This window comes from Hippichthys cyanospilos, chromosome 12 (assembly GCF_059441005.1).
Source record: "Hippichthys cyanospilos isolate Australia breed blue-spotted pipefish chromosome 12, RoL_Hcya_1.0, whole genome shotgun sequence".
Classification (NCBI taxonomy): domain Eukaryota; kingdom Metazoa; phylum Chordata; class Actinopteri; order Syngnathiformes; family Syngnathidae; genus Hippichthys; species Hippichthys cyanospilos.
The window spans coordinates 16294097-16321621 of NC_142380.1; the positions used below are offsets into that span (position 1 = coordinate 16294097).

General features: G+C 37.3%; 1 protein-coding gene across 2 annotated transcripts; it reads left to right on the top strand.

Moving 5' to 3' along the window:
* Positions 1–367: 367 nt before the first annotated feature.
* On the top strand, positions 368–27459 carry LOC148415110 (solute carrier family 12 member 7-like). 2 transcript variants are annotated; one of them, XM_088429209.1, is made up of 27 exons: positions 368–465; positions 872–1036; positions 6049–6137; positions 6351–6476; positions 9232–9378; positions 10852–10906; positions 13366–13496; positions 13584–13720; positions 13803–13907; positions 14000–14211; positions 14294–14461; positions 14549–14647; positions 15204–15261; positions 15426–15600; positions 15832–15950; positions 17481–17579; positions 17711–17830; positions 19013–19117; positions 20888–21056; positions 21635–21830; positions 21911–22080; positions 22897–23028; positions 23154–23261; positions 23355–23524; positions 23794–23808; positions 25194–25327; positions 26245–27459. In XM_088429209.1, exons 2-27 carry the CDS (start codon positions 889–891, stop codon positions 26334–26336), a joined length of 3279 nt encoding a protein of 1092 aa, XP_088285335.1. In that variant the 5' UTR covers positions 368–465; positions 872–888; the 3' UTR covers positions 26337–27459. The 2 variants fall into 2 exon arrangements, with proteins under 2 accessions (XP_088285335.1, XP_088285336.1); XM_088429210.1 differs by lacking the exon at positions 23794–23808.
* Positions 27460–27525: the final 66 nt, after the last annotated feature.

The window sequence follows — 27525 nt, forward strand, 5'->3', positions numbered from 1 at the left end:
TAGCAGAAGAAAATAAGACACATTTATGGTTTACAATGAAATAGGGTGTATTTTACACTGATACTAAATGTCACAAAATGGATACATATTCCTGCAAAGGTAGTCACTTTTTTCTTTTTTTAAATTGTGTTTTTATCCCAGGTATTCTCTGGAAAACTATTGTTATATATAAATAAACTGGATTCGTTTGCTTTTTTATGGTTCTCATTGTATTCTTAATTCACCGGACAGAGTGCAAGATTTTTTATTGAGTTTTCTATCCCGTGAGCGCGTGCATGGGTGCGTTACCACTTTACCCTGAACTTCAACACCTCAGTTCTACCCATAATGCACTGTGGGAAGGTAACACCCATTTTGTTGACTAGTAGGAAAACCGAGGCAGACGCTCCCGGCAGACTGAAGAGAAGTGGAAACAGAAGCCAGGAGTAAAGAACATATAACTTTGCGCTTGTTTCATCCTTTCATGTGAGTGTTTTGGGGATTCTTGTGGTCTGTAATTCTGTAACTTTTTTCTCCGTGAGAATTCTTTCTCTACCTTTTGGAATTTTAACCAAGGTGAGAGAGCGAGAAGTAATGACATAAGGCGGGGGAGGGGCTGCGGGATTCTCTCCATGTTTGCTTACATTTCTGCTCGTATGTTAAACAGGGTGTCACGTGGGATAATGCTCTTGGGTCTTGGAGGGAAAGGGTGGGAAAACAACGAAAGAGAGAACAAAAGATACCCTTTGGCCTCTCTCATGTGTAGAAGTTTACTCACTCACAAGAAAACAACAACAAAAAATGCATTGAAGTGCCAGACGTCAGTGAATTGTGTGTGGATTTTTTTTTCTTAAATTTTTTTTTTTTTAATACGACTCCATATATTCTACAGGCAACCGTGGCGTCAAAATGCCCACCAACTTCACTGTTGTTCCAGTGAACGATGCAGAGGGCAACAGCAAAAAGTCAACTTCAACTGCAGCTGACAAACTTGTCAGCCTCAACAATGTTTTTAGGGATGACGGTAAAGAGGATAACTCGGATGGATCCCAGTCAGGTAGGAACTTTGAGCTGGAAAATATTGCATGCTGGAAATGTTGGCTTGTAGATAAGATCATATAAGAGAGGTGTGCCTTTTGTTTCCGTTTTGGGTGACCGGGGTGCTAAAGATCAGTGCAAAATTGTTATGACAAACAATCCAAAACCGCATGTTGTGGCAAGCATGCTGGAGAGTTGAATGCATCAACTTGCTTAAACCTGCTGGCTCAAAAGATGAGCTAAAGAGCTTTGTGTTGAAAGTTAACGCTAATCAACTTTCACATATGGCTGACATGCAAGAATCCATAACAGCATTTCACAAGTTAAGGACACATTTAAAGTTTTCTGAGGCTTGTTTCATTTATTTTGTATGCTATGTATATGAGTTGACTACCAAAAGGGCTGTCATTATCGGATCTTTTTCACGATCTATTATCCTAACTTCCATCGAGTAGACACAGCAACAAATTAAAGTGTACCTCTGGAGTTTAGAGGGAAAGTTTGTGGTTTATCAGGGAAAATGTGATGTTTTGGTTACGCTGGTTTTAAAGCAAGCTTTAAAAGCTCACTGAAACTTTCACTTAAACCACAAAATGCTATGCCGAATACTTATTTTCCATAAGAATTTGATAGTTGATGTCAAAATATTTAAGATGCAGTGTGCACACGTGTTCAAGCCAATGCAGTGTTTTGTAAATAGAATGAGATGGTGTGTGTATATATATATATATATATATATATATATATATATATATATATATATATATATATATATATATATATATATATATATATATATATATATAAATTTATTATTCTATTATTTATTAAATATTTATTTGTAGTGACAGGTTATATTCTTGGATAAGACAGCCCTCGTTATTTTTGGGAAGGTCATTTTTATTTCCTCCTTTGTTTTGGGCCTCTCCAAGTGTTGAAAGCCCACCACAAAATCTGTGTTTTTAATCTCACAAATATCACCAGCCATTCGGCCACTAGGTGGTGCACCAAGACAATATTTTTTGTTGTTGGTTTTTTGTCACTAAGGCTGTTATTCTTAGTTTAAATCAACCAATTTGTGGTCACATTTACTTCAGGCTGCTTCATTGGTGTGAGCTAATCAAGTTCATAGAATGTTTTCAAAAGCAAGTGAAGCTGTCAGAGGTATGATGACGGGTTTGCTAATCATCTGTAGCCTCATGACCTTATGACAAACATATTTAGCACAACATGGAGTAGAAAAAATAACTTAATTCATAATGCTGCCTGGACAGGATGGATGACAATGTATAAACGATAACATAAATGCATTTTCCATTACCGGCTCCTTTGGCATATGTTGTGCTTCCAGCATCTGGAAGCAAGACTATTCCATGCAGGTTGCATAAGTATATACACTCAACTTTCTGCTGTCACCAGTTTATTATTATTATTATTATTATTATTATTATTATTATTATTATTATTATTATTATTATTATTATTATTATTATTATTATTATATTGTTGTTGTTGTTGTTGTTGTTATTTATGGATATTTTTAATAGCAGTCGTTGTGGAATAGCAAAATAACCCTTAAACACTTTGTTTTTAATTATAAAATAATGTCAACTCAGTTAACTGTTGCTTCCTTTTTCAAGCGAAGCTTGTGATTCAAATGACCTTTTATGTTGTTTGACTTTCAGTTATTACGCCCCCCAACCAGGCCTGACAACATCAAAACTTTACGAAGTATAGTTTCAGTAACATTTTAATATTCTTAATTTAAATTAGTTCACCACGCTACAGTCAAACTAAAACTTCTTGTAAAGTAAGAAAAGTATGCATTCAAATGTAAAAGTAGCATTCAAATGAGGGACACTTTTCATTCTAATGAGAACATTTTTCAATCCAATTGGAAAACTTTCTCAATAGAACAAGTAGGTTTGTCGTTTGAACTAGGAAGTTTTTTTGTTTTTTTGCGTAACTTTTTATGCGTAACTTATTTATGAGCGGAGGCTTGCTTAGCAGACTGCAGGACTTGAGACCTTTTAAATATCTGAGACACAAGTAAAGTAAAGTTGCAAATAAAGCAGCAGTATCCTTATAATAAAGTCCCAGGTGAAAATGTAGCCGAACTAGGTCACGCACTGTCATTTTCTCAAAGAAATGCAAACTGTAATGTAGTTGTATGGTTTCCCCTGCACGCATTTCAAGAACTACTTTGTCAGAATAATAAGTAAGTGGTTCATCTTAATGAGAGTATAGGAATGGTAGCAATACGATGAAATTGCATCTCAGCGGTTCATTACAGACCTATCTACAGATTCTAGTGGCAGTTAGCAATTTTTCCATACACAACAAGCCCAATGCTGGGCCCACTCTCAACAAGGTAGGTTGTGTTGTACAATTTTTCGTGTTAATCATCTCGTACTGTGGAAATATATTGATATGTGCTACACATGTGTGTTATTGTAGGCGTTTGGTGATCATTTTCACTTCTCTGGCACATTATTAGTAGTAGTAATAGTATTATTATTATAAAACACAGAAGGGACAAAAAGTTGTGAAAGGGTTTAGACTAAGAAAAACAAAACTAGCTCAAACAATGATAAACCCCCCATGTTCTGGGAAAAAAAAAAGGCAAAAGCAGAGCACATGGGCTTGATCGTGATTCCAATTGCCTTTTAAGTTTCTCTGACCCGAATCATGAATCCGTGGCTTAATGAGGACTTTGGTTTCCGCAAGGCATTTCATTTTCAGTAGACAACAGTGCGATTTAGTGTGATAATGTACCATATCAAACATCCGGGAGTCACATCCAACAGTCATGCCCCTACGAAGTCTGTGTGTTTGTATTACCTCTGGACAGTCTGAATATGTATTTCACAATTGAATACCGTATTTCTTCATCTACAAGTCGAGTGTTTTTTCCTCATTTTCAACCCCCATATTGGGGGTGTTGATTTATACAGTACATGCACAACTCAAAACCAAACCAATTTTCTCAACATATCTGTGTTTGAATAACATAAATTCAAATGCAAAATAAATATGATCATGTCATCTACAAGGCTTAAAGTGATTATTACTTTGAATAATGTATACATCTAATTTGATATAGTATGCATCTGTTTTAGCGTGTTTCAAATGCACTTTCGTTAATAGCTGCATCATTGCCTCTTTGTTTTCAACAACGAGGCTGAGTGGATAATTTGTCCCTGCAACTTTGACCCATTGTGAAAAGGAAAATACGGCTTGACTTGTCCGTTCAAGACAAAAATGCGCTAGCCGTGGCATGACACGCATGGATGTCAACACATGGGATGGGGATGGGAACACAGCAAAGAGACAACGATCCACTTTGAGCTCGCCACTGTTGTCATGGGTAAAGAAGGCTTTAGCAAAGCATTGCGAAGACCTCCATTTCAGATAAATTGGACGGATGCAAACATGACTCCCCGTGGAAGAGTAAGGAGGGAATTTGGAAAGGACTTCTGGGTTTTAAAGGAAGAAGCTATTTGGCGTGTCAGATTGCGATGTTGAATTTTAGTTTTTTTTTTTGACAAATTAATATTCAACTGTGTCCCAAAAAAATAAAGCATTGAAACTTCAAATCGTTTTATTGTTGCAACATTAATTTCAGCGTTTGCGTCTATGCACACATTACCTCGCAGTCATCTCGTTTCCGCCCCTCCCTCCCCATAACCACAACAGTATGCAATTCCATATATGATGAAGAAATGTGTCTAAAAGAACCGTAAATTTATCATTTTAATAACACGCACCATGTGTTTTAATAGGACAGCTATGATATGAGTAACGACAAAATGCTAAGGTGTACTTGTACTCATTTTTTTCTGAAATTCGCCCACATTAAAGTAAAAAGGGGGGCTGTCGACTATTCTTTTACCTTGTAGAAATAGAACCAATGATTCGTCCACCTCCAGCAAAACAAAGTTGTACATGATACACGTACATCAGTTACAATTGACTAAACAACTCCTATAGAGTTAAACAAAAACAAAAAACTTTTAGGCCATGAATCTAAACCAATCAAAGTGAAAAACTAAGTACAACAAGGCTTTCCTTTCCAGTTGAAAACATATACTTACGCCACTCTGCACACAAGTTGATTAAGCACCCTTCAAAACCTCACATGTTGAGGACCACTGACTGCCTGTACCAGTGATGTTTGGACACACCTTGTCATTCATTACCATGCAAATGTCTGTCCAAATGATGATCTGTACTGTTTATTGCCGTTAGAGATTTAAGCTGACACAAACAGGTTACTTTTGACATCGGAGCAGTCAGAGTTGATGCTCCAACCAAATACTACTTTCATCAGAAATATAGATTGTTAGACGCTCTTACCAAAATCATATTTGATACTGCACTTTATTGTGATGTTATACAACTGAGATAATGGAAATCTGATCATGTAACATTCCAAATCATTAGCTCCATAGAAGAAAAACAAGGAGGAGAAATACATTAGAGGTCTCTCTGTATCTGCATTTGTTCCCATGCTTTCGAGTGAGATAACCTGGGAGTACCTGGAAGCTGGGATCATTCCAATTTGAAAATGATTAGGAAAAATGCCTGGATACAACTATTAAGCAACCTATTAACAAAGGTTACTCCTGGCCAATCTTTACAAGAAGATGTTACCAATAATTCTTTAAAGCAATATTAAGGCAACAGGCCAAAAATGTAGTCGACAGAAAAAGAAAAGGTTCTCAAATTTTACACTCAAGAATTTAAAAATTATTTACAATAATATTTAGATTTTCCAATTAAATGTACAGAAGTGTGCATATAAACAAACTTGCCTGAAGAATACAGTTTTAAACGAAGTAGCAAATGTAAACATATTATTTTCTCAATCATATGCATAGTAACATTACTATACAGAAATAATACCCAAAACCAAACATAGTGTGGAATAAAAAACGTGTGTGGGATATAATTTCAGATGAGGTAAGATTGGGTATGGGAAAACAAAAGGAAAAAAGCCAGAATTTGTTCTTAATATGCTTCTTTCCTTAGGAGATGACGTTGTTAAGGAGTCACGGCCATTCATCAACTCCGACAGTGACATGGAACAGTATGATGGCAAAAACATGGCCTTGTTTGAGGTAAGGCTTAACAAAGATGATCTCTTATTCCGTCAGTCAAATAAGCTTGCAAATTCCGATCGTTCTGACACGACATGTAGCACACCTAAAATATGATTAGAACTTGAAGCGCAGAGCTGCACAAGTACTCGGAGCTTTGGTTGTTGGTGAGATGGTGGTAACAAAACAGCAGAATGAGTTTTCATATACATTTTCTCTTATGCTCTCTTAAAGGAAGAAATGGACAGCAACCCTATGGTGTCATCTCTTCTGAACAAGCTAGCCAACTACACTAACCTCACCCAAGGTGTTCGGGAACACGAGGAGGCTGAAGATGGGGTTAGAAGGGTCGCCGTCATGGTATGACCTTTTCATTTAACTTGCTAAATCGCAATTGAAATTTTGCTTCTTTAGTTGTGTTTGATAGTTGAGTCACGCGGGTATTTTAGCAAATTCACCTTTCAATTTCTGCGTTGATACTCACCCCTTGCCCCCCCCCCACCCCCACCCCCACCGCATCACAGACACAACTTGCTTTGAAGATTTGATCAGTTTCTTATGGGTGTTGATTGAATTTGTTTCCAAGTGTCACGTTACCAGAAAAAAAAATAACAAGAGCACATTTGATCAAAAACAAGTAGTTTTCTGTATGCGACAAATAATTAAGCCAATGTCGTCGTTTGTCATATTGTGGGGGCATGCTGGAGAGTTTAGACAAACAGATTTTTGTCAGCACTCTCGTACCAGTTACTTTGTTCAGCAGAACCACTGACACCTCTTCTTTTTATTCAGTGAATTAATTGTATAAAAGTACGATTTTTGTAAATAAGTTGTTTTTACATTTAGACTCTGCATTTATGAGCTTGGACAATCAAGCTCTTCCTCTCCTGGAAGGTATAAAATAGTCTATAAAAAGTGTGACTTGTTTATTTCCTTTTCATAAGCAGCCTTTGTGCAGATTATCTCGGGTGGTTGGAAAAAAGGCCATTGAAAAGAAGAGCTGCTTTGTCAAACGGCCTTGATGATGTTTGCTAAATCCCGCCTCTCGATAGAGTTGCTCTTTCCTTGGTAGTCTTAAGATCTTGGGCTCGATACTCGAAAATAGGACAGAGCAATCAACCCGACTGCAGGGAAGGAAGTAAAGAGAGAGCTCAACCACAAAAGAGGAGATGTGGGAGATTTGGAAGTCTACATCAGGTCCCTTGCAGCATGTCGACAAACAACTGAAAGTCATGGAGAAAATGCAGAACAGTTTTATTATGACCACTCAAAAAATGGTATGTAAATGTGAATTTTCATTCGGGAATTACAGATGTTTTTTTTTTTTTAATTTATTTATTTATTTTGCATAATGCAGCTTTTGTGTTGAGTTATATTAAAACGAAAAGGTTTGTGTAATTATATTGCATACACAGGGGAACTGACATTTTTATTTTTTTATTATTTTTGCAGTTTGCACGTGACCCCAATACCCATATATTAAGTTGCATCGTGTTGCGTTCTGTCCAAAAAAAAAATCATATGACTGGGAATGTACTTAAAATGATCTTCTATATTCTTATTGTTATTAATCTTATTATTATGCCATTGTTGTTGTTTTACAAAATAGTGTATGGTTATACAACGCAAGATTGCTTAATACAAAAAGTATGGAAAAACCTGTGTTGTTGTTTTTTTTAAGGAGAACAACTACAATATTTGGCAGAGCAAAATTCTGACAAAATTCTATGATGTACTGTGATTAATGCTTAAAGTAAGTAGTTGCCAGTAAAGAATCATATTTGTGTTGTCCAAGCTTTCCTTATAATAAATTTCTTTATGTGGGAAACGACGGTACATGTCCTGCGTGAACGTGCAGTACTTGAAGTATGTTAAGATAATCCAGTACATGTGCAACAACACGAGCATTAAAATGCAAAAATATATTGACCAAAACCTGTTCATTAAAAAAAACAAAAAACAAAAAAAATGCAGTATTCAGAACATAAACGGAATATGAACACAATACTGGAAAATGCAAAAACATGGTCAGAATACTGTACTGTTTATAATGCCTTTACTACAGTACTCTATTCTGTATTGTTGTTTTTTTTTAACGTTGAGTTTCATCCCTCTTGGGAAAAAAAAAAAGAGTCTATTTTGAGTTGTTGTGTTGCTAATTTCAACAAGCAACTGTCCCGTTGTGCATACAGAAGGATTCTTGATGCCATCTCCATCGCATCCTTGCTGGGCGGTGGCTTTTGATCAGGAGTTAAACTGGCCACATCTTCTTCATCTGTTCCTTTTCTTAACACGCCATGATCTACAGGACATATATGAATAACATTAAAAGCTTTTGTAATTACAGCCAAGCTCATAACATAAAGAGCCACTTACATGTCAACGTTTTGGTTCTGACAATAGAAGATTGAAAAAAGAGGAGTGGACATGCTTATTCTGTAGTATTGAGCGGGAGAAAATTTTATGCATAGGTTTTTTTTCTGGGTTCAGGAATTTACGTTTGACAGTGGTTCGTTGGTGGGAATACTTACTGTAATTTAAAAGAATATTGAAAAAACGTATTATTTGTCCTTTTTAATGGTTACAACAATAACTAAATGATTTACGGGCAGTCCATTTTACTGTCGTATGTGGACTTTCTCCAGGTACTCCGGTTTCAGACCCCCCCCCCCCCCCCCCCCCAAATTTATATATATATATATATATATAGAGAGAGAGAGAGAGTAGGTATATTAAATGTTCCAAATTGTCCTTGCGCGGGTGATTGGTTGTTCATCTTTCTACTGCCTGAAGACAGCTTGGTTAGGCTCCTTCATGCCCACAACCCTCATGAGGATAAGTAACCAAGATAATAGATGCATGGAATAGTCAATGTAATATATCACACCTGGAAAACAAGATACACCTGTCAGTCACATGTTCCAAAATTTTTACTGAGATGAAAAATGGGTAGATTAAAATGAAAAATGCCCGATTGTTGATGCAGCTTTAAACACTTTACATAGAAATAAAAGTTATAATGTTGAACATTTTCTGGGTCAGATGAACGGATGATAATATGAATTGGATGGTCCATCTTTCCCTGGTCTCACCCCAATGTTTCTTGCTTCTCAAGGTCCCCCAAATGGGCACATTTATTGGGGTGTATCTACCCTGCCTGCAAAACATTCTGGGCGTGATTCTTTTCTTGCGTCTTACCTGGATTGTGGGAACAGCAGGAATCCTTGGATCCTTCGCCATCGTGTCCATGTGCTGCATTTGTGTGAGTAATTTAAAACATCTTCAGACAACAGGGATAGCGGTATGAGTGGTCAAGAAACTGAAATGTTCAGCAGTGAAAAAAATGACCCAATCTCACTCATTCCTTCACATAAAATTTAAATTTGGTGCCTGTGTTTTGAGGGAATTGGAAAAAAACGCTTACATTAGTTTTATGTTCTTCAATGATTACGTCATTAAGCTCTTAGAAAGCCAAACAGAGAAATGATTGTTTCTCAACACTCGTGATATAAATCTGCACTCCAAAGCCAACTCACCTCCAATGTTTATCCACTCAGATGCTTCATTCAAACGGTACGATGGGGTAAAAAACATCGCTGCAATGCTTTATATTTGATGGTATGGAACGTTTCCATCCATTGCATAAGATTTTCAAATCTTAAGTCGTCTTTCACAATTTGGGGAACACGCCCCACCCTAAGTGCCCATTTTTTTCTAAACTATAGTAATAATGAGCAGACAGCTGTTCTTACCAGCTATGAATTGTTTCTCAATGGAAGTAGCACTGAATTGGCGGAAATAATGCGGTCTAGCTTGCCAAAGAAAAACAATGGAATCACAACAAAGGTTACTGTATGACTGTATTATTGACTGTATTACACATAAATGAACAAATAAGTTCTCTTTTTTAATGTTATTTTGTCTAACACATAGTTCTTGATTATTATTGAAGTATTAACAATGTACATATTAATACATTGAAAGTGGATTGGGTGTAATACATTTAAAACATCAATAAGTATAAAATACATTAAATTCTTCTACTTGAATACTCCTAAATTCAAGGAGCAATAAAGCAGGTCAGAGCTGGCTGATTTCTGACCATTATAAGGTTACTTATTTGTTCGCTTTTGGACCCACAGGTTTTGGGTCACAGTCATCTTTGAGCGCTGAAAACAAGGCATGTTTGGTGCACTGATGGATATCTAAAAATCTGTGGCAACTTACTGAAAACGTATTACATTCAAAACGTTATTCTTTGTCTGTAATCAGACATACAAAAATATAGAGTAGCACTCTTCCACTTGCATGTTCAAGCAAAGCTGCGCACTTCGGTGAATCTAAGAAATTATTCCACCGTATCCTGATGAGAAATGCAAACTTGCCAATTTTACTTAAACAATGTGAAAGTTTTACTTTTAATTTATGGCCAAAACCTGAATTATAAGTTTTAATATAAGTGAACCCAAGATTCCTTCTGAAATTTAGAAGGAATCTTGGGTTTAGAATCTAAATGTACCTTTCCATCTGTGCACGTAATTTATCCATCAACCTCTGATTTTTTTTCGTAGATAATAAAAATAAAAATTTGCTCTATGATGAGTATACGCATATCCTATATTCCACCTGGAACCTTTTTTTTTCACTGGGGATAGACCACATACAGAAGCTAACCTACATGCAGCTGGCAAACTCCATTCCCAGTCAACATAACCAAGGTTTCTTTTCTTTGCAGACATTGCTAACAGCCATATCAATGAGTGCGATCGCCACAAATGGAGTTGTCCCAGGTAAATAATATTTTCCCAACAGTTTGTATAGAGCATTAGTGGAATTGCTGTAACAGGATAAATAGTGGCATTGTTTCCAAATATAAACTACCATGGAGACATATAATCTTAATCTAAATGAATGTTTGTACTGCATAACTCTACAGAGCATGCCCTCTATCTATCTATCTATCTATCTATCTATCTATCTATCTATCTATCTATCTATCTATCTATCTATCTATCTATCTATCTATCTATCTATCTATCTATCTATCTATCTATCTATCTATCTATCTATCTATCTATCTATCTACAGTCGAACCTCTATATAGTGAACCTCTACAAAGTGAATCTCTCTTCATAGTGAACGAATCTTTACGGTCCCTTGCAAAACAGCTATATTTGACGTGTATGTAAAACCTCCTCATAGTGAAACTCCACATAGTGAATAATCTCTTCATAGTGATGCTATTAGTCAGTCCCTTGACAGCATCTACCTCTATATTGTGAATATCTGAACTTATCGAAAATTGTGAAGTTGTAAAATTGGGCGCACTGTCGGGATTTCCTCCCTGCCTAGCCGCTCTCGCGCGCCGCGACTTTCTCTTGCATTTTCACTTCGTCCGCCGTCCACTGCGCACGCGTTTCTCCGCTGGTCATCCCTCCGAAAATTCTAAGATGTCGGAATCTGCCGTGAAAAGTATGGATGCTAGATCTATAAGTCGGAAGCGAAAGCCTTTGTCGTTGGAGGAGAAGTGCGACATAATTCGGAAGTGTGCGAGTGGAGGCATACCGTGCAACCTCGTATTGACAGTTACTTTCTCCGCGCTGATGACATGCACTGATCATGTTTTATTATGATCATATACTGTATTCATTAACTATTGTTGAATAATAATAAAGAGTTTTGTTCAATGTAAAATGTTTTTACATTAGTTTTACCGCATTAGATTTTAGTGTTTAAACAACTTAAGTTGTTTAATGTACATTTATTTACATATTTATTTTTAAAAAAAACGTATATAAAATTATTTACATATTTATTAAAAAATTATTCACATATTTCATCAATGAATTCTGAACATTTTAGGAAAACCTCTATAAAGTGAATCTCTCTTCATAGTGAACTTCTCTCCTCGGACCCTTGAAGTTCACTATGTAGAGGTTCGACTGTATCTATCTATCTATCTATCTATCTATCCATCCATCCATCCATCCATCCATCAAGCTAGTTAGGTAGTTAGCTATCTAGCTAGCTATTTGGCTATCACTAATTAACTAAGATGGCTATATCTGCCAAGTCAACAGTCAAGTGTCCTCCCATTTTATAATTTGCCTGCTTTTGTGAATTTCTCAGCCTTGTTGCCATTGTTTTTTTGAGTGTCCTATTTTGAATGGATTTGCAGTTTTCAGTGCAGCCTTGGTTTTCAGCATGAATCCCTTCAAACAAATTTTGACGAAAGCTAAATTATCCAAAACCCAAGTAATACTTCCCACAGAAATTCTTTAAATCCTGTTAATTTGTTCCAGACAAGAATAAATATATGCGAAAAATATCGTAAAAAGAATACAATTCTACACAATATATAATGTGGAATAAATATAAATTATCCCTGAATTAGAAAAGATTTTGATATTGCTTTTGCTCCAGCTTTTTTACACTACAAAGAAATTCCCAACATCTTTGATATGGTGAACCACTTCTTTGATTTATTTTTTTCTTCACCTGAATGGCACTAATTGTCAATGCAGACTTACAATACACTGCTATGCAATTTATTTTGGATGTTTAATTTAATGCACTTTAAGTTGCATTTGATGATGATGAAAAGTGCTGTCTACGTTTGGTTTGATTTGACTCATGTTTTTGGCCTCCCCAGAGGGCTGAGACTTGGAACTTCCTATTCCCCCATAGTGACTTATTATTTAGCTTCACGCTCAATAAACCCAGACAAAAAATGATGGATTACATTACAAAATCGTACAAATAAAAGCATGTGACATGCATGTGCTTCAAGAGATAAACAAAGGCACACTGAATCACCAACATGTGGGAAGTTTTGATTGCAGGCTCCACTGGGTAAGCAATAGCTGAGTCACTCAGTTTTAGTCCAAAAACCAACTGGAAGCACAAAGCAGACAACAGTCAACTAATAAAGAAAGTAAAATTTTAAAAAAACTTTGGCAAATGAAAACATGTTCCACTGTATTGTACTTGTGTATGTTATTACAATGATGCATCATTCTCAATCAGTCAATCTACATAGTGTAAGTGTGTGTGTTATCTCCCATAATCACCTTAATTACTCTTACACCCCTTTAGGTACTACCACACAAGCCATCTGATCAGTGTGGCACTCTTAACAATAGTTTTTCAATAGTTGTTTTTAAATTGTCCACTAAATCTTTACCGCCACAATACAAAACAAAGTCCTTTGAATTTGCTGAACTCTAACCAGAATAAAGTTTCTCTAAAGCGGGCGGCTCCTACTACATGATCTCCAGATCACTGGGACCAGAGTTTGGTGGAGCAGTAGGCCTCTGTTTCTACCTGGGGACCACCTTTGCTGGATCCTTGTACATACTCGGCACCATCGAGATTCTGCTGGTATGTGGCCACAGTGATGGGCGCTTGGAAAGATTTGGACTGTTGAACTCAAACATAACCTTCCACTGACTCTCTATCCGTTGCCAGACTTACATTGTTCCAAATGCAGCAGTGTTTGAGGCTAACAGTATTGAAGGTGAAGGAACAGCTGCTCTCAACAATATGCGTGTCTACGGAACTTGTTGTCTGCTTCTGATGGCGCTTATTGTGTTTGTTGGGGTAAAGTATGTATCCACATTAACACATATCCACACACAAATCCACATGGACTTTTTAGACTTACACGTTATGCCCTTTTTTGTGCAGGTATGTGAACAAACTGGCCCTGGTGTTCTTGGCGTGTGTCATGCTCTCCATCATGGCCACATATGCAGGAGTCATCAAGACCGTCATTGAACCACCAGAGTTCACGTGAGTAATCTGTCAAATAAGCCACTAACACACATCCCAGTGTTATAGTCCAATGTCTAACTAGTGTCATTTGTCTACTCGCTACGATTTAGTGTATGTCTTCTGGGGAACCGTTCTCTGAAGAATGAGAAGTTTGAAGTATGCGCAAAAACGGAGATAGTTAACAACCAGACTGTGACCACGGATCTCTGGAAACTTTTTTGTAACAGCGAACATCTCAACGCCACCTGTGATGACTATTTCAGTCTTAATAATGTTACAGAGATACCGGCTATTCCTGGGCTCCTGAGTAGTGTTCTGAAAGGTGAGGATTAGGAAATTTCATGAATTTGCAATAGATGTCCAGTAAAGCTTGACTCATGTGATCTTGCCTTGTTGTGAATCAGACAATCTATGGGGTGACTATGGTCCAGCTCATACAGTATTAGAAAAGAAAAATCAAGATTCGGTACCTGCTCAAGACACATCTGGTGATATATATAAACCCTACGTCTTCAATGACATTGCCACCTACTTCACACTGCTGGTTGGAATATACTTCCCCTCAGTTACAGGTAAAGAAAGCCCATTCATAGAATGTGTGTCATTGCTTTTTGTGCAATTAAAACTGTAGTCTTATAGTTTTGTGTCATTAATTCCAGGCATAATGGCTGGCTCTAACAGATCTGGTGATCTAAGAGATGCCCAGAGGTCAATACCGATTGGAACTATAATGGCTATTCTCACCACATCTTTCTTCTGTATCCTTCATAGGCTTAACACTCAATATAACAGTGCAAAAGTCAACAACTCAATCCAAGACATTAAGTACATTTTCAATAATTGTTGTAATGGTGTCATTATAGTCACACATGCTTTTATTTCACTCCATTTTGAGCATCCGCTATACGTATGGACAGTATAGTAAGGTGGAGACTTCAAACTGTAATTATGTTTTCATTTGACATTTGAGTATTATCGTGGCACAGATGTGTCCTCATGCATTTAATTGTGTTGTCTTGGTGGCCAAGTCCAGTCGTCGAGAGTCACAATCCAGTCTGTCTTTCCATGTTTCCCCTGTCCCATAATACCGAATTCAATTAAAAAAAATAAGGCTTTTAGGTGCTCCCTATAGTGCGGAAAATACGGTAATTGATCAGCTTGTCATCAACCTTTGCAGGAGCCCGATAACGATCCAGAGCATTTGAGTCAGGTGTATTGGTTAAGGGAAAACCTCAAATATATGCTGGATTGTGGCTCTCGAGGACTGGACTTGGCCTCTCCTGGTCTTGATGTTCACCTTAATTTTAATAACAGACATCTCCTGTGTGCTATTATTTGGAGCATGTATAGAGGGAGTGGTGCTGAGGGACAAGTAAGTGGCTCCATATGAATTTGTTTCAGTCATACCAAATGCATGTTCACACTATTTGTAATTGAATTGTAAATCATCTGGTTTACTGGCTGAAAGTTAAGAATTGTTCAAATATTTCTGCTTTTTGTACAGACATAACGTGACCTTTACTGTGCTTGTTCCAGATTTGGAGACTCAGTCAAGAAAAACCTAGTAATTGGAATCCTGGCCTGGCCATCACCCTGGGTTATTGTGATTGGATCATTCTTTTCCTGTTGTGGGGCTGGGCTTCAAAGCCTGACTGGGGCCCCCCGCCTGCTTCAGGCGATCGCTCGTGATGGGATCATCCCATTCTTACAGGTCAGCTCAGCACTGTGTGCTTGCATTAAACTGCTGCCTGCGAGACATTTTGTCATCAGTTTTGCATACATCACTACAAATGCAGGGGTGGTGTCATATTTAGTTGATGGTTCAATATAATAGTATATGATCAATACTGAGTCATGTTGTTTTAAGTTTTTATCTGGGTAAATTCAGAAGTACCTTTACACGGGCATGCCCTCTTTTTTTTTTTTTTTTTTTTTTTTTTAGATTTTTGGTCATGGCAAAGCCAATGGCGAGCCAACTTGGGCTCTGTTGCTGACAGTTGGTATCTGTGAAATTGGAATACTCATCGCCTCTTTGGACGCTGTGGCTCCCATTCTCTCCATGTACGTACTATTAGTTGTTAGACACACCGTCAACATTTTATGATGGCCTTTGCAGTCTAATGAGTTACAATACATAAGCCTTATTAAATATTTACACATAATAGTGTAGAGTAATCACATAATATGTTTAAGGTATACGTGCATTCAAAACTGACCATTCTTACAGTTAAATGCAGAAATACTCATGATTTGTTTGTGACTGTTTATGAGGATGTGATGTAGGAAATGGATGGACAATGTGACCCAAACTATATTAATTTGTGCCCACTGTAGTGGACATTTCTATTTAGTCTATTTCTTTTGATTCATTCAACCTACCCTACTCAGTTTGCTCAGTGGAGGACATTTTGGCATTTCCAATGATGTTTGTGAGAGATTCAATTGAGTTTGCTGTCTTGCTGAGACAAAATAGACAGTGGGCCTCCAAAGCCTCCAGTGTTTGTTCAAGGTCACCACAGGTTCTTACAAGGTTGCCAGAAGTCACTACAAGTCGCCAGATGGAGAAGTACATGTTCTTGTGACAAGAAAATTTTAAATGTTCAAAATTGCCTTGTGGTAAGAGCAACGACTGGTGAACTGTAGCAAACTTGCAGTGACCTTGAACGAACCCTGGAGGAGATAAAAAGAGCAGCTACCTTTCCCGACACTCGTCTGCATTCGCCCATCAGTGGGATACGGCCTTTATTTCCGTGTATCAAGAAAAAACATGAACTGATGGCAATTGGTTGGAGAATGTTTTCAACCTTTAATGGACCGTGGAAAATCTCTGACATGAGTGTGCATTTGCTACCTTCACCAACACCCGCAAAGGTTCACTCCTAAGTGAGATTGCAGCTTTACTCGAGATGATCACACATTGCTGGTAATTGAATAGCTTTTTGTCATCTTAGCGATGAGTCATGTGTGAGCACAAAAGATAGGGGTGTCCCAATACAACTTTTTCACTCTCAATGTGAGACTGATATTTCAGTCCAGAATACTGTCCGATACCAATATCGATCTGATGAAATTTCTGTAGGAATGATACATGATTTTACTACAAAAAAATGTTTGAGATTTTAGAAGAGACTTGATCAAGAAATACTAACTGACAGTAGGTATGAGAAAACAAGGCCTAATTATTCCAAATGTTTGGGTTACAAAAATAAATTAATAAATGTGCTACACTTGAATTTAAAAAAAAGAATTAAAGGACCCTGAGAAATAACCCTAATAAAGTACAGTATTGTCGTATGTGAGCGCTAATATTAGAGATTTTAGCTGAAGACTGATAAAATCTGAATATCTGAGACTTTTTTTTTTTTTTGGCTGATAATCAGGCAGCTATCCACTATTACCATCAGATTGTGACAACCTGAACATTTTTCTCCAGATCCCTTGGGGGTGTTAGACTAAATTGTACTGTAAATTTATGATAGTAATATACTATTTATAATAGTAATATACTGCAGCTGAAACTTAAATTGTTAAATGTCAAAGACAGCCATTGTTGACATATCTCTTTCTTATTGTGTCACTGAATATCCACAGGTTTTTTCTGATGTGCTATCTCTTTGTAAATCTGGCTTGTGCTGTCCAGACTTTGCTCCGAACCCCAAATTGGAGACCTCGCTTCAAATTCTATCACTGGTGAGGACATTTTTGTTACTCCTCCTATTAGTCTTTGTGATTCACGAGTGATTAAATTGTACTCCAAAATCTGTAATATGTCAAAATCTAAATATATTGTTTTTGTTATTTTTTTCCTGTGCGCCTTCTAGGACTTTGTCTTTCTTTGGGATGAGTCTATGTTTGTCTCTTATGTTTATCTCATCCTGGTCCTATGCCCTGGTTGCCATGGTGATAGCTGGTTGTATCTACAAGTACATTGAGTACAGAGGGTGAGTTAATAGATTTTAGGTCATATTGACGCCTTGGTTCAAAGTTCCTGTTATAGGTATTTCTAGGGTTTGGCATCGTTCGAATTTGGACTCCTCCGGTTCTAATTCCGGTTTTTCTATTCAATTCCAGTTCCAAACATTTCTTGAGTCCCATTCATTTAAATTAAATTGGAAATGAATAAAAAGATGGAGAGAGAGAGAGAGCTAACCATGGTTACTTTTGCAAATCATGAATTCCTTTCATGAATTTTTTACTGTTTGTGGACTAGTAGCTATATTATTATTAATGAAAGCTTTCTTTTTTTTTTAATGAGGACAGTACAATACTGTAGCACTTAAAAGATTGCTTCTCATCTCTGATGGGGTAAACTAGTGTATTTGTTTTACTTTAGGAAAAAAAATATACATGACAAACTCAGAGCTGCATTTGAAGGGCAAAGAAAAGTATCTCTAAACAGTCTCCGGTATGTAACTGGGCTGAGCGAGATTACCAAAAAGGGAAGGCTGACTTCCGCCACAGCAAGTCCAAGTGAGCGCTGCAGCTGGAGAGCTCTTTGTCTAATGTGGCGGCAGCGGTTCGCACACGCCCGCTGGAGAGAGGGTGGAAGTGCTGACCGAGAAAAGCCCCAAGCGGGGACTAGGTGCAGTGCAGCAACCGCACTGCGGATTTGGCGGCTAGACATGCTGTGATAAATAGTAATATAAATTTAGCACCTCTAATTTCGAATTTGATTGGTTCCAGGAAAACAGAAATTATAGTCTCAGATCCACTCGATTCCCAATTCGCTCGGTTCCCAACCCTAGTTATTTGTTACTGGCGAATCCTCTTGTAATACATCTATGAAGCTATTTCTTTAATGTGGAAACAGGAACAGCTATTTATGCAACATATACAGTATATCCATCCATCCATTTTATGTAGTCACTTATCCTCACAAGGGTCACAGGCTTGCTGGTGCCTATCCCAGCTGGTTGCCAGCCAATCGCAGGGCACATAGAAACAAACAACCAACATGTCTACATAACACAAAAATAGTGCAGTTTATTTGTCTTACTGTACAAAAACGAGTACAACTGTATTTCAAGGCTTCAAAGGAGTAACTAAAATCAAAATTTTCACAAGGGACCAACAACTAGACTCAGTATGATGCCTAACCTTGATATGAAACTATTTGTCCACAGGGCAGAGAAGGAATGGGGAGATGGTCTCCGAGGTTTGTCTTTAAATGCAGCGCGTTACGCTCTAACCCATCTTGAAGAAGCACCACCACACACCAAAAACTGGAGGTGAGTTTTTTGTATTACACAGGTGGGTAATGCACTTGTGTCCCGGGCCTTCAGTACATGCTAACACAAATTAATCCACCACTATCACCTTGATTATAGAAATCACCAAAAAGCATACACACACACACTCACAGACCTACACACGCACACACACAAATACATAGTAACACTATGCAAGAGCATTTTTTGAGAACCTGACAACATCATAGTGTTATCCATAGAAAATTTTGACACAATGGGGGAAAAATTGAAGGACCCCAGAACGGTTTGACCCAGGAAACTACCTGGACTCAGCAGCCACTTGTCAGTGAAAGGTAGTTGGGGGTAGATGACCTCTCATTGATACAATTACAAAGCAGTAGAAAACTTAACAAGACTTTTATGAGGAGAAAGAAAAATAATGACCAAAATCCCACAGCACACTTCAGATAAATGGGCCTTCTGTGGATGCCGACAACATTGTGTAAATGTAGTGCGAGTCTTTTACAGTGACTACATTTCATATAAGTGTAATTATCATATTACAATATTTCATTTGGCATCCTTTGGACTGCTCATCCTGTTCACAGTGGGATCGTAGAGAAGCTTTAACACTTGCCCGTTACTCTAAATATGTTATTCATAGTAAGTAAAGTTCATTTTAAAGAAACTTTTAAAGGGCTCATTGCATATTTTAACCGTTCCACAGTGATACATATGCACATCACATCACATTACATTTGGCACATGTTAATGGTAACGACATTTCTAACCAGGAACTGAAACATCCATTTTACTGAAGCTGCACCTTTCACCGTGTGGCTACCTCGCCCCCTTCATAATGTCGTCCAATGCCGGTCGGCCACAAAATATCCATTCATCCATCATCTTGACTGCTTATCCTCAAAAGGGTGCGCTAGAGTCTAGCCCAGCATAGTCAGTGAAGGACCCGAAACAGGTGTTTTACTGACAATAAATTGCAAAACATTGTCAAGGGGTTGCACGCTCTAAGAGTCCTTTTTCCCAATGAAATCTGTCCCGTGGGAAACCAGGATTCATAACTGTATCACCTGCTTTTGGATTGTTTACTACTGACATTGATTGTCCAAACTGTGCGCTCCCAAACGCACATTTTCATCACTTCTGCAATTTTTACAGGAAAAATATGTGATTACCAAGTGAAGCGTTGCTGTTTACTTGGCCGACCATGTTCAAAATCTCTCTTCCTCAATGCCAGAACCAAAATTAAACTTGAACATGGATAAGCCCGGCGTGTATTTACTCTTACATGGTTCGTACCAGGGCTTGTTGTCATCGTCAGGCCTCTTACAAGTCATGCTTATCTGTTGAGGCGGGGCAGGTGCTGAAAGCACAGAATAAGCAAAAATGCGTGAAACGAAGAGAAATAACAATATGGTGAGAAATCAACATTGTAACGTGGTTAAAATTTCCAAAACTTGAACTCCCATGATACTGCCCATTTAACTTTACTGAGAAGCTTTGTAATGTTTTGGAACTTGTAAGGCTTTACGTTAATATTATTTGTATGTAATACTGTACATTTTGTTGAGCACTGAGTACATAAAACCTTAAATTTGTATTTTGACTGCCACAAACAACATTTGTCATGTTTTTGTAAATAGCATTCGATGCACAAAACCATAATCTTGCTATGCAACCAAAAAAATCGTCCATTGTACTTCTACAGTACATGGGAAGTGGTGGTATTGTTTTGCAGACATTAAACTTATTTTATTTCACAAGCACACTTGGGTTTTGTCTTGTCCTCAGGCCCCAGCTATTAGTGTTGTGCAAGCTGGACTCACAATTGGCAGTGAAACATCCGCGCCTCCTGTCTTTCACTACACAGCTCAAAGCGGGAAAAGGACTGACCATCGTCTGTTCCGTACTGCAGGGAACTTACATGACACGAGGGGCTGATGCCAAGACCGGAGAGCAGGTTTGACTACTTGTTTGGTTACTGTTGACCCCAAGACAGGTTTAAGTGTGAACAAGCACACATATCCTGCATTCCAGCCTGTTGATCCTACGCTGTGCAGTGATGCACAGCTCAAATTAATGAATGCATGTAGACAAAATATAGGAGATGGTTCTGGTTCACTCGCACCTTAGCACTGAGGATTGTAGACCCATCGTTCCGATTCTGATTCAGTCCGCTTATTGTTGTTGTCTGCCTGCTGCCATCTATTTCAAAAGTGAATTCAAGCAATTCCAGGGTGGTATACAGTAATGTTATTGAACCATGTTATTTCAAGGGCATCATTTACCTGTACAGTCATACTGTACAGTGAATGAGGTCATTATTACTCCTCACACTACTTGACCCATTTTTGTGGACGTTGAGACCATCAGTGCAGATACTCCAGAGTGTTATACCATTCCTAGCGGCTGCATTGTCCCCACCGACACTTCGAGTGGCCTTAAAATGAACATTGTGATGAATCAAAATTTGACCTTAGTCATGACTTCTATTTTCTTCTCTCCCGCATCTCCCTGTGGATCATATGGCACCCGCAGAACTTGAAAGCCGCCATGGCCGCAGAACGGACCAAAGGTTTCTCCCATGTAGTCGTGTCTTCTAACCTGCGAGATGGTTTCTCTCTGCTCATCCAGTCAGCAGGATTAGGAGGGATGAAGCACAACGCGGTTTTAATGGCTTGGCCAGCTGGCTGGAAACAGGCTCGGGACTCATCCTCAAGGAGGAACTTTATAGGTTAGCGTCCTAAGATCATATGGTAAAATCATTATTTTCTGCTCAACCATTCATGCTCAAACATTTTTCTCTAATTTTAGAGACTGTGAGGGAGACAACAGAGGCTCATCAGGCTCTGCTGGTTGCTAAAAACATCGACCACTTTCCAGAAAACCAGGAGCGGCTGAAGGAAGGTACCATCGATGTTTGGTGGATTGTCCATGATGGTGGACTGCTTATGCTGCTGCCATTTTTAATCAGTCAACACAAGGTTTGCATCTTTTGTTTCAATGTTATAGTTAACTGATTGTAATTTCTACCGAGACATACAAATGCACTGTGTTGTCTGTTGTATATTATTAGTGTAAATTAATTTAGTATTATTACAAATACTAATGTATTATTCTCTGTCTGTTTCACTTCTGAAGTTAGTTCCAAAATCAGTTCAGCTCAGATCCTAATGAGAACAAGCGGTTTAGATACACCTCATTTACTAGAGGTGTAAACAAAGAAATGGTTTGGCAAGTGCATCGAATTGAGCTGAGTCAACTTCTTCCATTTTGAAGTTAGTCAAGATACATATCGAACTGTGTTTTATTGAAGACATATACCGTGGAAGAAAATGGCATCTTTACATTGTTGACAAGTTCTTTCAAATGTATGTAAAATGGCTGCAAAAGTCTTTGCATCATACGTTCTCAGACTGAGCCGTACTTTATCAAATAGAATCATAATCACACCCATTCAAACTGAATTGACTCATTCCACTTTCAAGTCATATTTAATGCTTTCGCACACCACATATCAAAACTGTGTTGAATTAGCTTTTGTGGCAAAACACACACCCTGAAATTACATCATAACTTGTGTCTAATTTGGCTGATTGATAAGCACAATCAGGTTGCTCTGTATAGTTGGCATCGGTATCACTTAAATTATTTACATTAAGCTGCTGTCATGCACATTAAAACTGTCTTATAGGGCAATGGACCCAGTCTTTATGCTACTTTTTTTTTTTTAAGAACAATATTGTTTTGTGGTATAAAGTAGTTCTGAAGTGAAATTAACCAGCATGATTCTTCTGAAGGTATGGAGGAAATGCAAAATGCGCATTTTCACGGTGGCCCAGATGGATGACAATTCCATTCAGATGAAGAAAGATCTCCAGATGTTTCTTTACCATTTACGTCTGAATGCAGTGGTGGAGGTAGTTGAGATGGTGAGTGATATATATAAATATTCTTTTTTAAATGTGGCTGGCTCATTTAAAAAAATAATGTATTGTATAATATACATCTACCGGTACATACATCTGCAAAAATTAAAATATGTATACTGCCCCAGCACGACAGTGATATCTCGGCTTTCACCTATGAGAAGACACTAGTGATGGAACAGAGGTCTCAAATGCTCAAACAAATGCAGTTATCCCGCACAGAACGGGAGAGAGAGGTACCACCGACCAGCACAAAAAAATTAAAAAGAACAAAAAGTCTTGAAACGGAAAGAAAAATGCCAAATGAAAGAGAAAATTGTCTTTTTTAGGCTCAACTAATCCATGACCGGAATACAGCATCTCATTCCACAAAGGAAGACAACGCTTCAGCAGACAAACCTGAACGTGTTCACATGACCTGGACCAAAGACAAACTCATTAATGAGAGAAACAAACACAGGGAAGGATTGGGAGTAAAAGATATGTTTAACATGAAACCGTAAGTACATTTACAATATTTGCTGAGCATGTAAAACTTCACAGTTAACATTTAGATTATATTTTGTTTGACATTATGATTCACACATTTTAAACTGTACGAGTTGTAGCCATTCTCAATAGTTATAAATAGTAATTGTAATATTTGATCATTTTTAACTGTAGAATTGGACATCTACACCTCGATGAAAGTATCTTCCTATGTAACAGATGACGGGAACCAATTTACCGCGTTACTGCATTAACGTTGTCTTTTTCTCCCCCATTTAGTGAGTGGGAGAATCTGTAAGTGGTTTTACATTTCACTTTGCTTACCTGAAATGAGCATGACCTCTGTGTATGCATGTGCATGATAATCGCCCTGTTAAAGTGCATGATAAATACATAAGTTAATACACACTCAATACACTCACAAGTCTGCATTTTAAGCCCGCACAAGTTCATTAAAATTCAAAACCACATTACAAAAGCATAGTTTAAAACAGAGGGGTCAAACTCATTTTTGTTGTGGCCTATATTGCAGTTATAGTTTCTGTCAGAGGGCCGTTATGACTGTGAAGTCAAATACATTTTCAGTGTGTTTTAACTGTGTATTTACCTAGTTTTGAAATAGTAAATAAATAAATCTGTTGGGAACAAAAATGCTTTTTTTTTACCCTGCAATTTTTAAAGGTGGAAGACAACTTGCAAATGTGATATTTTAGCCAGAAACTTGAAATCAAATCATCATTATGCATACAATGATGTGGCGGGCCGGATCTGGCCCCTGGGCCCTGAGTTTGACACCTGTGGTTTAAAATGATAAGACTATAAAAGAGTGGCCTCTATGATTGACTGGGAACCATTCTAGAGTGAACCCTGCCAACTGGCGCTGTATTGTCACATTTATAATATAATAATGAAAACATTTCAAAAATTGACATTATGCAACATTTATGAGTTTAAAACTACGGCTATCGTTGTTGACTATGTGATGAACTCCTGTTGGACAAACAAAAAATATGCAAATGTGGGATTTAGAGTAAAACCAGTAGGGATTTAACAATAATACAAAATTAGCAATTTGGTAAAATCATAAAGGATTCCATGGAAGCGTGCATATGCCAATGTGGAATGCAAATGTGTGACCGGCAAACCTGTTTGAACGATATTGATGGGCCGAGAAACAAATCCCACAAAGACAAGATGTCTCATGAGATTGAATGCACAAGAACAAGATGAGACTTTCAAAATTTGTCATTTCAAATAATAGCTAATATTAATTTTCCACTTTTCAAAATGTTTTCTGTTTATTGAGCAGATTGCAAGAAAATTAACGATCTAGCTCTAAAGTGCAAATGCGAACAGAATTTTGCTACAGGCTCATTATTCAAATACTGCAAGTGTGGCTACAAACACTATTTTACAGGCAACACACTAATCAAGCAAACCCAGTTCAACTACATTACATAGCATAGCACACTAAACCAACATTTATAGACATTGTTAAAATCCTTTTAACATTTTTCATTGAAATCTATTTCAATGGTATAAATTGGATGAACCTCGCAGCGTTTCTGGTGAGGGTCTTTGCCTACGTTCTTCATTTCTCGGCATGACTCCACTGATGTCGCGACATTTGCCAAGGATAAACTGTTCTAATATTGTTCATTTTGTTGATTTGAATCTAGAAACCAGTCTAACGTGAGAAGAATGCACACAGCTGTAAAACTAAATGAGGTGGTGGTCAAGAAGTCGCAGAATTCTCAGCTGGTGTTGCTTAACATGCCAGGCCCACCGAAGAACAAAAAAGGGGATGAAAACTGTATCCTTTGTCATTATAATGATCATTCTTCATTTCCTAGTCTTATTACAGAGCAAAGAGTCAGAAGACAAAGTGTGGTAGCTGCTCATAATTGGGACTTTCACTAACTATGTAACAAAAACTCAATAATATTGGTAATCTTACTGATGAACATACCATTCAGATCACATGCGTTCCTGTTTACTTCCTGTTGTTTGTTATTGTTTTCAGTCATGTAGCTTATTCATATTCAGATTCAAATTATTTATTGTCTTGTAAACAGTGGAGAAACAACTTTCTCCATACAATGAAATTCGTACTTTGCTGTACATACGAATGTTGTAAAAAAAAAAAAAAGAGAGAGAGAATACCATGCGTTCCAAGTGAAGTTAAATACAAGGTTTAAACAACACAAAAGTAGCAGAGCATAAGTATGAACCAGGGTGGGTTAATTCCAAACCCAACTAAAGAGCGCTGACTATCGGCACAGACGAACCACAAAAAATGGAGTGGGAGGAAGATGCTAGTTGCTAACGTGTGTATATATATATATATATATATATATATATATAATATATATATATATATATATATATATATATATATATATATATATATATATATATATATATATGTGTGTGTGTAAAAACATCAAAATTGTACATACATATTAAAAATTGTTACCCAAATAGTATTGTAGGTGCCCTAGGTTAAGCATAAGGTTTAGATTAATCAGTTGTATTGGATGTAGCGAATGTGTAAATATTTTTATAATTATCCTGACAGGTTTTCTCTGGGCCTATGAGGAAAAATCAATTTAAAAAATTATCATTTCCATTTCCCAAGGGGTATAAATATCCTATTCAAATAAATAGTCATCTTTTTGGTTCGTATATCTTTCCGAATTGCGTTGCATTCCTTAAAAGACTGATGCTCAGATATGGAGTTCCTAGAAGTTCTCATGGAAGGACTGGACCGTGTCTTATTGGTTCGTGGAGGTGGTCGGGAGGTTATCACCATCTACTCTTAATGCCAAGTTCCTGCTGTTAAGTACACTGGAAGGAAAGCCATGGAGGACATAGACTGTCTTAGGGATTAACAGGCCATGGATTCATTGCTGAACATTGGATTTTGTGAGTTTTAACCGTGTCAGAGAATGTGGAAGTGGGGAAGTCTGACAAAGTCAGGTCTTTGCATCATCTCGACACGCTATTCTGCAGATGTTGAACCTATACTGTAGATTTCAAATGCGAACTTCAATTCACAGGATTTATTACTTTATGCAACACCCCTAGGAAATATGTACCACTTGTGTTTTGTTTTTTTATAATTAATTTTTGTTTTGTCAACAAAGAGGATTTCACTATGTTGATTGTATTTCAAGTGCTGAATGTGGAAGATGATTGTGGTTCATTTGTATCAGGTATTGATGAAGTAAATAGTTTGATGGAAAGTACAAACGATATAGGTTGCAAATATGTTTTAATATTTTTATTTTTACCGAGTTCAGGCCAAACAGCAATTATAACTTTTGAAGTGATCAAAATTGTTTCTCATCACCATTTATCACTGTTTGAATTTTAAGTGGCTGGCTGGTGGCAATCCTTTAAACTGTTCTCATTGTTTGTCAGTGTTGTAAACTGAGACCAAGATTGTGTGTATGTATAATGCAGTATAACACTATTGAGAGATTTAAAAAGGGAAATGTCAATCAACCTTGCACATTGTGTAACTTTTGATCACAAACTTTAGCCACTGAAAAGTTGTGTGAGTGTGTCTGTGTGTTTTTTTAGGATGACTAATGACTTTGAATGGCCATGCTATTTGAGTGAATTTCAAACACTCCATTTGCTTTTTTGCCTTTTTTGTTTGAGGTGTGCCAATCATGAATGTTTATTAGTCTATATTGTTTGAAAATAGCTTGTTTTAAAGCATGTATAGAAATATTGAGCCTTAACAAAGTTTGTCTTTATTCCTCACAAATTGCTTAAAGGTAAGTAGCAATCATTTCATTTCATTTTACTTGGTATTTGTGGCAAAAATAAGTTTCTTTAGCACCATACCACCCACCTTTACCCCTACCCCTCACCCCTGCACCTAAATCGCCGCTCCTATTAAACATGTCATCAAAATAAATATTCCAGTTGAAACTATTTCATTGGATGTCATCTGTTGAGAACAAAATAGCATAAAAGAAATGAATAAAACCCCCAATCCCG

Excerpts from the sequence above, each read along its gene's own strand:
- LOC148415110 (XM_088429209.1), top strand. The coding sequence starts at position 889 with ATGCCCACCAACTTCACTGTTGTTCCAGTGAACGATGCAGAGGGCAAC. Across the intron at positions 13,908-13,999 it reads ATTGAACCACCAGAGTTCAC|TGTATGTCTTCTGGGGAACC; the intron begins GTGAGTAATCTG and ends GCTACGATTTAG. Across the intron at positions 21,057-21,634 it reads ATGCCAAGACCGGAGAGCAG|AACTTGAAAGCCGCCATGGC; the intron begins GTTTGACTACTT and ends TGGCACCCGCAG.